This window comes from Panthera tigris, chromosome B2, assembly GCF_018350195.1.
Source record: "Panthera tigris isolate Pti1 chromosome B2, P.tigris_Pti1_mat1.1, whole genome shotgun sequence".
NCBI classification, from domain to species: domain Eukaryota; kingdom Metazoa; phylum Chordata; class Mammalia; order Carnivora; family Felidae; genus Panthera; species Panthera tigris.
In genome coordinates, this window is record NC_056664.1 from 74,801,499 (window position 1) to 74,813,274 (window position 11,776).

The window sequence follows — 11,776 nt, forward strand, 5'->3', positions numbered from 1 at the left end:
ACTAAGTAATGTATACAAGTGTTGAATCACTATATGGTACCTGTGAAACTAAAACAACACTGTTATATTAACTATACTGAAATTAAAATTAAAAAAAAAAGTTACATGTATACACATATGCACTACAGCAGGACAAGACAAACAAGATTTTAGAAGCTGCCACAAGTACTAAGAGATTACCTAAAGACATGTAGACTCATAGATGACTTCTTACAAGGAACAACAGTAGCCAAAAGAGTGAAATTATGTTCCAAGAAAAAACAACTATATATAAACTATATAGAAAAAAAATATATACATATATAAGATATATGAACTATCATTCAAAAATATGGACAAATTTATCTTTAGACAAAAATAGAGTTTACTACTAAAGAGCCTCACTTAAGGAGCTTTAAAAGGATATAGTTCTGGAAAATCTTAGACATAATGAAGGAATGGTAAAGTCAAGGAGGGTTTACCTGCATAAACACTGCCTGTATCAAATAATAACATCTAACTTTGGGAGTTAAAACTATGGTAGAATTAAAACACTACCCAACATAGCATGTAAGTGAGAAGTGGGTGACTGAAGTTTCTAAATTTCTCTTCTTTAGGAGGAAATAAAAAGATACTGTTCTACTTTAGACTTTAAGTAGACATAACTACATTTTTAAAGGTGATCATGAAAAGAAACAGAAATAATATGTATTTTAAGCTTTCAAACTATAGAAAGAGAAAGTTGGAATTAAAGCACAAACTGAAGTAAATGAAAGGAGGGGGCAAAAAACAATCGTGGAGAAGTGGTAAGGGCAAATCACTAATGGTCATGTCTGTTGTTATGGTGGTGGTAGTGGGAGTAAGAGCAACAGTAGCACCAACAGCGATTGCACTAGCAACAGCGGTAGTCATAACTGATGTTCAGTGCACATTTGTGAGTCAAGCTCTGGGCCAGGTATTTCACATGCATTGTATCTCACCAAAGATAACACGTAAGTAACATTACTCACCTTTGTTTTACAAATGAGGTTTGTAACTGATTTAAACCAAGGCAGAAACAGTTAAGAAGGACATTTCAGAGAGTTTTTTTAACAACTGATCACTGACTGGATGTGACAGATGAGGGGAAACTCAAATTAGTGGGTTGGCCAATTCGGTGGGCAATGCCTGGAACCTAACAACAATCCTAGTAGTTCACACTTGGGTTAAGCCAAAGACACAGGATATCCAAAGAGGGGTAGACTTGTGTTTGTTTTCTTTGGAATGGTGAGCTTCTGTTTCAAGAAGCTTGGCTGTGAGAGAAAGGCAAGGGACAACAGGTTGGCTGCTGGAAGAGGTCATAGAATCCAAGGAGGGCTGTGTGTCGGTGAGCTTGTTTTAAATGGAGATACTTGAAAATGCTCACGAGAGAGATAGGAGGAGAGGTTAAAGATACAGATGACAGAACAACTGATACAGAAAGGAGGAGAGTTAACATTTAAAATAAAAGTGCTGGGGTGCCTGGGTGGCTCAGTCGGTTGAGCGTCCGACTTCGGCTCAGGTCACGATCTTGCGGTCCGTGAGTTCGAGCCCTGCGTCAGGCTCTGGGCTGATGGCCCAGAGCCTGGAGCCTGCTTCAGATTCTGTGTCTCCCTCTCTCTGACTCTCCCCCGTTCTCTCTCTGTCTCAAAAATGAATAAACGTTAAAAAAAAAAATTTTTTTTTAAATAAAATAAAATAAAAGTGCTAACCCTGGGAGAATAATTAATGATCAGGCCAAAAAGCAAAAACACACAAAGTAGACAAAAATGCAGCTTCTCTCTTGAGTAGCCAGGAATGGCTTATCACAAAATCCTTTAGAAAACATTAAATCCTTCTTAAAGATGCATAGTAGAGACAGTTTATGTACACATGGGAAGGCAGGAGGGATCCTCACACATTTGGAACAAATGAAGAGAGAGCAGGAACCCAGGTGTAAAAAGGCTGTGGGGTTTTGGGTACAATTCTCTCTCTGGTTTGGGCTGTCATCGAGTTGCTCCTAGGAAGACTCCATCCTGTCTTATAGGTCATCATTTAACTGACACTGGGTATGCCATTCTACTATTCTCTCCTTAATGAGAAACAAAGTATAGAGCACATTACATAAACCCCTAAGAAAAAAGACAGCCAACATTTCCCTTCACAAGCAAATGGTGTTTCTCTGTAAAGAGAAAAGAATTTGCAAACAAGGTGGAACTGAATAAACATATTTTTTTATTTTTTTAATATTTATTTACTTTTTGAGAGAGAGAGAGAGAGAGAGAGAGCAAGCGGGGTAGGGGCAGAGAGAGAGGGAGACACAGAATCCGAAGCAGGCTCCAGGCTCTGAGCTGTCAGCACAGAGCTGGACGCAAACCACAAGATCATGACCTGAGCCAAAGCTGGACGCTCAACTGACTGAGCCACCCAGGCGCCCTGAATAAATATTTTTTAATGGAAAGAAATGGGACTTTTCAAATTATTTAATTGAACTATGATTATATTTGAAGGCTCACTTAATAGCAGCTGGCTCAGGAGTTGAGCCACCTAAAATACAACTCTGTTAAGGAAAGCATCCTAGGCCCTCAGGGAAGAAGGTTATATGTCACTTCTGACCTTCTTTACGAAGTTACTGAAACCTAGATAAGCTCCAAGAACATCCCATCCCAGCACCAATCAATCTGAAAAGAGGAGGTAAGATATTTGAAGGATATTTATTTGTGAAAAGCTAAGAGATCCATAGCAACTGAGTGCACAGATTAAATTACAAGACTTCAGCAGCCATTTATTAAACATTAAAACTAATATGGCAATGTATCAAAAATCTAGATTTTAATCTAAAATACTACAAGCTAATATTGCAATTAATATATAAATTTACCTACTCTTACATGATTTTATTTTTTTCCATATATACAAGTTTTGCAACTTTTAAAAAATTGTGAGTTACCAATTATATACTGGTTCTAAGAAAGTATCTGCTAACTACACTGATCACCAAAGGAGAAAAAAATATCCAAAGTGACCCAAATAGAATATTATACCATAAAAAAAAAAAAAAAAAAAGATTTCTCTGAAAATTTGGAAGTAAAAAGATCCAGGAAAAAACAGTTGATATAAAGCCTGCTTAACTATTTTAAGACCTTGTTTTTTAAAATTTTTTTAAATGTTTTTATTTATTTTTGAGACAGAGAGAGACACAGCATGAGCAGGGGAGGGGCAGAGAGAGGGGGAGACACAGAATCTGAAGCAGGCTCCAGGCTCTGAGCTGTCAGCACAGAGCCTTGATGCGGGGCTTGAACTTACAGACTGTGAGATCATGACCTGAGCTGAAGTCAGACACCCAACTGACTGAGCCACCCCGGGCACCCCAATTTTAAGTCATTTCTAAAGCATGCTCCCTACTATTACCTGAGACTCTTTGCCACTCTTCTGCTTTTCCTGCTCCTGCCAGCCCCCAAACCTCACATGATCTCTCCACCCTCTCCCAGAATGCTGAGTGTTGTCTGGGAACATCACAGGACCATGCAGATTGGCGTCTTTACAGATTTACTGTATAAATGATCATTGACTCGAATGCTTTTTCAGAAGTGATTTCCCCCGGCTCTTCCTCACTGCCTAAAAAATACTATCTCCTCCATCTCCACACCTAGACTGGGTCTTCTGGTGAAATCAAGGAGGAATGGAGCGTGCCTTGGTACAGAAAAATGAGAGGGTGTATTTAGTCAATAACAAATAGTGAAATGAGAACAAATGGGATAAAAGTAAAATATGTTACAGCAAAACAGTACACTTCTCACGTTGAAAGTTACTCTAGTGTTCAGTAAACTTTTATACATCGATCCTATTAATTTTATTCAATAGTCTTTATTTTTTGGATCTATGCACTATAGAAAGATTTTTTTCAGTTATCACAAGTATAAATATGGTATCAACTGAATTAGCATGCAAATAGCATTTCTATAAATCAAAATATATTTTATTTATACTAAGCAAGCTTCTGTAAAGCAAATAAACTTTTAAGGTTAAATTTTCATTATATATACTCACAATATTTCTTATTTGCAGATATTTTATGAATAAAATTAAAACAGTAGGAATCTTGTGGTAACTTGCCAATATTTGCCTTGAATCAAAACATAATCCATATCTCCCACTACTTTTATAGATATTGTAATAAGAAGTAACATCTTTTTCTTAATTTGGGATAGGACTCATTTCTAAAATGACAGTCAGTATCCCTCAAACGTAAGATTCAGAACTCAAATCACTTGTTCATTATGTAGCATAAGCTCATTATTAAAAACCCTCAAGATGTTTAAAATGGAAAAAAATTGCATTATTGATACCCAATTTGGCTTTTCATGAGGTTTGGTTTGATATAAATGTCTATGTTTAAATTTCGATAATGTTAAATAGGGTTTTTTAACCACAGGACATATATAGAAGTTGTTTGTAAGAGCTATTAACAGAAATGAATATTAGGCTGCCAAACTTTCCAAATTTCTCCCTGCAGGTGTTACATTGGGCCGATTCTATTTTTTGGTTGTTCTTTAACTGTGATACAGCACTTGGGCAGATACTAGGTGCCCTACTGGATCTTATCTCTTTATTATTTGACTTGGGCAGGCCATCAACTACAAAACAGAAAAGGAAAAGCAACTGAAATATACAACAGTTGTAACCAAAAGTTAAATACTTGCTGAATCCTGGATATTTCATGTGTTACCAAATAGGTACACAAAGTTACAAAGAAAAGGAAACAAAGATGTATAAAGGGACCCAGAAAAACTAATGTCAAACTAACATTGGTCAAGTATTTAATTTTCATGTGCAAGGAGCAAGATTATTATAGCAGAGTATGGAATAAAAGTTTTACATAGTTCAAACGTACCTTAAAATATATATTATAAAATATTAATTTATTCTTTAATGTTTATTTTGTGAGAGAGAGAATGTGCACGCATGCCCTCTCACAAGTGGGGGAGGAGAGAGAGGAAGAGAGAGAATACCAAGCAAGCTCCATGCTGTTAGCACAGAGCCTGACGCAGGGCTCGATCTCATGAGCAGAACCGTGAGATCGTGACCTGAGCCAAAATCAAGAGTTGGACACTTAACCAACTGAGCCACCCAGGAGCCCCAATATTAATTTACTTTAAATTCAATAAATATCTGCTGATTATGGTGAAGCTTTTTCTGAATATATTTTTCCTCTAAGAAACTTACTGTTACTGAAAAGGGGGGAAATCTGAGACTATATGCCTAGAGTTTCTTTATCTCCACCTTTGCTCTGCCCTCAGATGTTAACAAATCATTCCTTTAAATGTTTAAATCATATACCATTAAGCATCATTTTATAAACCACTAGAATGAACCCTAATTTTCTTGGCCTATCATCCCAAACAGAAAAAAAAATCATATTTTAAACCAATACTTTAAATAATATTCAGAGCCTATTCCATTAATCCAATATCTGCAAAAAAAAAATCACAAAACCATAAACTTTAATCTTATAACCTTTCAAGCTAAATTCCAAACTAAAAAGTTATACACAAATCAAGCTAATTATTTTTTTTTGTTTCCACTCTACATTATGCTCTTTTCCTCCCAACTACTATTTAGTATTTTCAATACTAAAACATTACTTAAGAGTGCTTCAATGCCTATAGGGAAACTTAGTTATGTGTTTGCATGTCCTAATAATGGATGTGACTCACTGTTATAACTGTTATGTTACCGAAAACCTGTGAAAAAATTGCTAAGGTAGTCTACTATTATTTAAAGGAACTTCACAAGGAATTCCAAGTAAAATGCCCTCTTAAAATGCATATAAATATAACAGTATTTGTATACTCAAATTTTCCATGTCATTTTTTCTTAAGATAGGACATATCAATAATGTGATATCTATCTTTCCAAATTTTGCCCTAAGGTTGTATTTAAGTGCAGCTCTTTTATTTTATTACTTATTCAAAAACTAAAATGTTAAAAAGAAAACTAATACTGTTCAGTGCTTGCCTTTTGCTCATTTTTTCAAGTGACCAAATTCAAAAGTCTTCAAGCATACCATAGAGATTTGCAATAGAGCATGGGTTGTGCTGCATGATTTCACACAAAGCCATACAAACAGGATAGGTGTTTTGGAGATTAACCATTCAGGCTAATATTGTTCCTCCCCACAGCCCCCAACAGAAAATATTACTCAATAAGCCACAGACAATAGTTAAGTGCAGTGGTTAAAAGCTGTGAAAGTTAATTACCTTTCCTGAACCTGTTAAGCAGCAATAAATTAATAATGTAAAGCCCAGTGCCTGGCATATACTAACTGCTCAATAAATGTTTAGTTCTTATGATTATTCACACTAATTCAATACCAATTCCTGCTTCATCTGCTTCCTAAATACAGAATCTCCCCCTTATGTTCCACATCTTCAAAATCACCCCACTCAGTAACATATGCTGGAGATACTGGAAAACCTCCCACCTTGAAAATTTTTAAGAGACTTTTCCAGATCTAAAATACTAAGGCGACTAAATATTTAGATATGGAAAAGTGGGTCTTTATCTGAATAATGTTTTGATGAAATGCTCAAACCTGTGAATGTTTATGATATGTATCAATATACTGATCTATCATTTTCATAGCATTTAGCAAATCAATAACCTATAACTTCTTTATTAATGAATATTTGCTAGACTGACACATACCTTTAAGACATGAGTCATCTTTCCAGAGTTGGGGAAACTGATGGAAAGATGGCTAAATGATTCAGCATGCTGCAGCAAAATGAGCTGGTCATGAATTTATAATTTCCACTCCTGTTAGGTGCCCTGGCCCTGGTGGCCTCTTCCATCCTGTACTGCACATATAACACATGATACCATAATCAACAAATTTTGTTAGAAACTCCCCCAGGAAAGGGGTAATGGTGTTTTCCCCTCAGACAAGCTTCTAGAAGCAAAATTATTCAATTCTGTGACACAACAGCTTCACAAGCCTGGATAACCCTCACAATGTCCAGCTGTACGCTTCATCAAGCTGTGCTCATACAGATAATAGGACTAAAGTCAATTCTAACACTGGTGCCATTTTCTCCGCTGCACAAGGCAGACACTGGGGAAGGCCTGAAGCAAAAGAAACTCAGAAAATGGGCAAAGGAAGCTAGATAGGAAATGGGTATGGCTATAGTTGTGTCTCTTATGCCAGCACTGACCTTTATCAACAAACATCATAACAGAGCAGTTCCTAAGCAGGTCAACGAGACTGAACAGCTAGAGCTGAATCAGCTAGAGGACATGTGCTGATGGAGCCTTACCTATAAAGAGTCTCAACACCTAAACCCAGTGAGTGCCTTTTGCTAAGTCCCCGTTTGTCTTTCAATAACTAAGTATTTACAGCGTTAATCATGTGAAAATTTTATATCAGATTCTAAACTAGATTAAAGCTGTTTTCCATCAAATAACAAATATAAAAAGAAAGCATTATGAATGAAACGTTTCATGTAAAAGTGCACCATCACAAATGCTGGAAAAAGCACATCCATTTTGTGACCACAGCAGTCATTCTGCCCAGCAGCTTCCGAGAATGGGACAAAGAAGTGTGCCAGGATGTGTAAAATGAAATCTCCATGATCTCTGAAGTTCAATTTCCTCATTCAATAGTTTGAATTTATTTCAGTTTGGTGTGGTTATGTACAACACACACTCACTCACACACACACAAAACCTCAGCAGCCACAGTGAAAGAGATGACACTTTTAAAATGTATTTAGAAAACTAGGGTGATAAATGTGACCTTTTATAATTTCATCTTTTTCTTTTTTGGGGGTGGGGGAGGGTTATGACTGTTCAACCCCTGATTTCCTATAACCTGGATAAAGGAGTGGTGTGTGGAGAAAGAAAGAAAGAAAAAAAAGAGGTGAAAAGTGCCCAATCCAGAATGTGCAATTTCTCAGTATTTTATAGTATTAATACATACAAGTATTTTTTTTTTCTCCACCAAGACCTTGGAGGTCAACAGGAGAAAAAAAAATGGCTCAAACACAAGGTTTCAGGGTTGCCCCAAGGCAACACCTCCACCTCTGGAGATTTGGAGCTCAGCTGGGAGTTCTGAAAGCCGCAGCATTACAGACTGCGAGCCCAGGCCGCACGCCGGCATCCAGGGCGCCTCTGCCATGCGCATGTCCCGCTTATATAAAAAGATGCTTACAGTCCAGGTGCTTTTTCTTGGGGCCCATCACTTCATGAGTGGTGGCTTTGCAGACCGCTCTCGCAACAGCGGAGCCAGTCACGCTGTATTGAGCGGCGGCGATCCGATCCGTGAGCGTTTGGCCCGACATCTTCTCCGGCCAAGTCTATCGCCTCCTCTTCTGCGGGAAAGAAGGGGAGATGGTCCTGCTTGAAACCCGCAGACCCTACCCTCCGAGCACCCCGGCCCTGCCTCCTCCAGCCGCACGGCGGCTCCCTTCTCCTCCGTCCCCGCCCTGGTACCACCTCCAGGAGCTAGCAAAGCGCTAAGCCCCTCTCTTGCGACGCGATCTAAGGGTCTTGAACCAGAGTAGGTCTGTCACGGAGCCCCCTCCGGTCCCAGCCTCGTAACACCGTCCCCATCCCACTCCCCGTGCCTCCCGCCTCACCCCTCCGGCGCCCCCCTCCCCCCCAGTCAATCAGCACTTCGCCTGCAACCTGATCCCCGCGTGTCCGACCAGCTCCGGCGTGCGTCGGGGTTATTCCCTGGGCGCCGCGCCCACCGTGTGCCCACCTCTCGCTTGCCCGCCGCAGCGTTTCTTCCCAGTAGCCCGCAGGCTCCGGGGTCTGAATCGGATACCCAAGCCCTGGCCGTTTCCCTCCTCCTCCTCCTCCTCGCGCTGCTGCAGCAGTGGGCTCGTCCTCCTTCGGGCGCGGTGGAAGATTATCCTAGCATTGCGCCATATTATGCCCTCTCCTCCCTTTCCTTCCTCACCGCCGCCTCCAAAGGCCCGCCGAGGCCCTACGCCCGGGTCCCCTCCCCTCGCCCCCAAATCCCCGCCGCAGGGGCCGCCCGGGGGCTCTGCGGAGGCGCCGGAGTCTCTCGGCGCCTCGCCCTTCCTGGCAGTGGAGCAGAGACGGGCTGACAGCCCAGCCCAGCCCCCCGCCCGCAATCGAGCGCGCCACGGAGCTGTCACCCAGCCGCTGCCCTTCTCCGCGCCCTAGGATTATCCTCTCAGGATCCGCGCGCTGCCCTGGTGCGGAGGAGGGGGCCGAGCAGGGGCCGCGGGTACTCACCCCGCCCCGGGAGCGGCGCCTCCCGCCGCAGGATGAGCGGAGCCCGGGCCGCCGAGGGAAGCCGCGCCGGGTGGGTGTGTGCGGCCGCGCGCGGACCCGGTGCCCCGGGGCGCGATGCCTCCTGCCCTAGCCCGGCCCCCCGCCCTCCACTCCGCGGTCCCTGCGCCCGCCGCCCGTGGCCCCAGAAGCCTGTACCCGCCCGCCGCCGCCTCCTCCGCCGGCGCTGCCGCGTCTCTCTAGCGATCCGCGCCGCGTTCCCATCCCCGCCCCCACCTCAGCTGTGGCTGCTCCAACGAGTCAGGTGACGACGGCGGACTAACCCGGGCGAGCTCTCCGCGGAGCTCCTCGCGGCCCCCTCCCAGCTACTCACACACGCCGCCCCCCCCCCCCGCAACCCCGAGACGGCCGGCTTACAGGCAAGGGGGCGCCGCGCGCGAGCATCCCCGGCCGGCGCGAGACAAGAAGAAGGAGGCGGGATGGCTGGGAGGCCGACACCCACCAGCCTACCACCCTCCGCGAGGCGCCCAGCAGCCCCTCCGCCTGCTAGACCCGCACCCGGCACGCACTGCGTGCGCGCGCACCGCGCACACCTGCGCGGCTACTGCGGGATTCGCGGAGGGCGGCGGGGGCGTTGGAGCAGCCTTGCCAGTGGGCTTCTCGAGTGCTGCTCTGAAGGCCAAGGTTCGGGCGTCGTCGCGCGCTGCCTGGCAGAGCCCAGCCCTTTCTCCTCTACATTCTGTCTCTGACACGCCCGCCTGTCCAAGGCAGCCTTGGCCCAGAAGGGCAGGGCGATTTAAATGTCAGATTCTGCAGGCACACGGTGCCCGTTGTCTGTGCCTCCTTAACTCCTTGGAGCTCCTCTACTTTTTTCAGTTACGTTTGGGAGCTGGGGTGGGCAGGTAATTCTAGCCATTTTGGTCTTAAACGGATACTGAGGTCTGCTGCAAGTGCGAATACTGAACAAAACCAGAAGTCAAGGCCCAGATTATATCCACAGTAATTAATTGGTTGTGTAAGGAAAACTCTTTGTATCCTTAAAAAGTAACATCTGCCAATTAAATATAGTGTTTGAAGGTCTTAAGTATATCTGAATTGCATACAAGAATTTCTAAACAGGGATTTGGGCTGGGTTAATAGTATCACGTGTTCACGTTTTCGAAGATTGTTATTTATTGTAATCTTAAAAAACCTTTTACACTCTCAAAGTAGAATCAAGATCGGAACTTAAGTTGTGAATTCTTTTGATGTTTTTTTCTGGCTACAGGTGGCCACTATTGGGCCTTAAGGCCTTAAAATGTCTACCTATAGATAGCAAGTTTCTGTTGTGTACTCCTGTTACCTGGCACAGTGTTCACTATGAAGTCATGATTTCATAACTGTTGGGACTGATTCTAGCATTAGATAGAAGCCTGATGGGTAAAGAAAGATACCCTAAGACCACCATTCTTGAGTTTCAGATACCAGTCTTACCATATGATCTGGCAATACAACACCTAGATGTTTGTCCAAGAGAAATAAAAACACGTTTCATTTTAGAAACACGTACCCAAATTTTGTAGTAGCTTTATAGAATGGCTCCACATTGAAAGAAACCCAAATGCTATTGTACTGGCAAATAGGTAAACAAAATGTGGTCTGTTCACACAATGGAATGCTATTAAGCAATAATAAAGAACAAACTAACAACATGGTTGAAAATACATTATGTTAAATCAAAGAAGCCCAAACCCCAAATGCTATTTGCTGTGATACCATATATATGACATTCCAAAAAGGAAAAACTATAGAGACAGAAAGCTATCAGATGGCAGGAGTGGGGGAAAGAGTGACCACAAAGGGATAGCAGGTAACTTTTTGGAGGGATGGAAATGCTCTATATCATAAATTGTGATGATGGTTACACAACTTCTTGTATTTCTCTTAAGTGCATCAATTTATACACTTAAAATTGATGAATTTTATTGTATATAAATTATACCTCAATAAATCTGATGAGAGGAACTGGAGTGATGATATTAATATACAAAGTAGGCTTCAGAGTAAGAAATATTAGTACAGATAAAGAGGCAATTTAATAATGATAAAAATTCATCAGGCATATGTAATAATCCTACACATTTATATACCTAGGAGCAGAGCTTAAAAATAAGGTAAAACAAAAAACTAAGACCTTTAAAAGGATAGATAGACAAATCCACAATTATATTTGAGGATTTCAACACTCTTGTCTTGATTGGTAATGATAGGACAGGTAGATAGAAAATCAGTAAGGGTATAGATGACTTGAAATAACCATATAAACATTTGACCTAGTTGATATTTATAAAGGACTCCACCCAACAACAGTAGTTTCTTTTCGAGAACACGTGGAACATTCACCGGGATAGACTACCTTCTGGGCCACAAAGCTAGTCACATAAATTTAAAAGAATTACAATCATAGAAACTGTTTTGTCTTACTACTGTGGAATTTAATTAAAATTTAATAACAGATATCTGAAAATACCTAAATATTTGATAATTAAACAACACATTC

The 11,776-nt window shown here is 41.8% G+C and overlaps 1 protein-coding gene across 4 annotated transcripts in view; it reads right to left on the reverse strand.

Annotated features, from left to right (window-relative positions):
- The window catches only part of SNAP91 (synaptosome associated protein 91), a 144,371-nt gene extending 134,640 nt beyond the window's left edge, over positions 1 to 9,731 (reverse strand). For all 4 annotated transcript variants that reach the window (XM_042986748.1, XM_042986747.1, XM_042986746.1 and 1 more), the window contains exons 1-2: positions 9,655 to 9,731; positions 8,186 to 8,345 (exon numbers count right to left, since the gene is read on the reverse strand). In XM_042986748.1, the coding sequence (XP_042842682.1) occupies positions 8,186 to 8,315 (130 nt within the window). In that variant the 5' untranslated portion in view covers positions 8,316 to 8,345; positions 9,655 to 9,731. The remainder of the gene's footprint in view (positions 1 to 8,185; positions 8,346 to 9,654) is intronic.
- Positions 9,732 to 11,776: the final 2,045 nt, after the last annotated feature.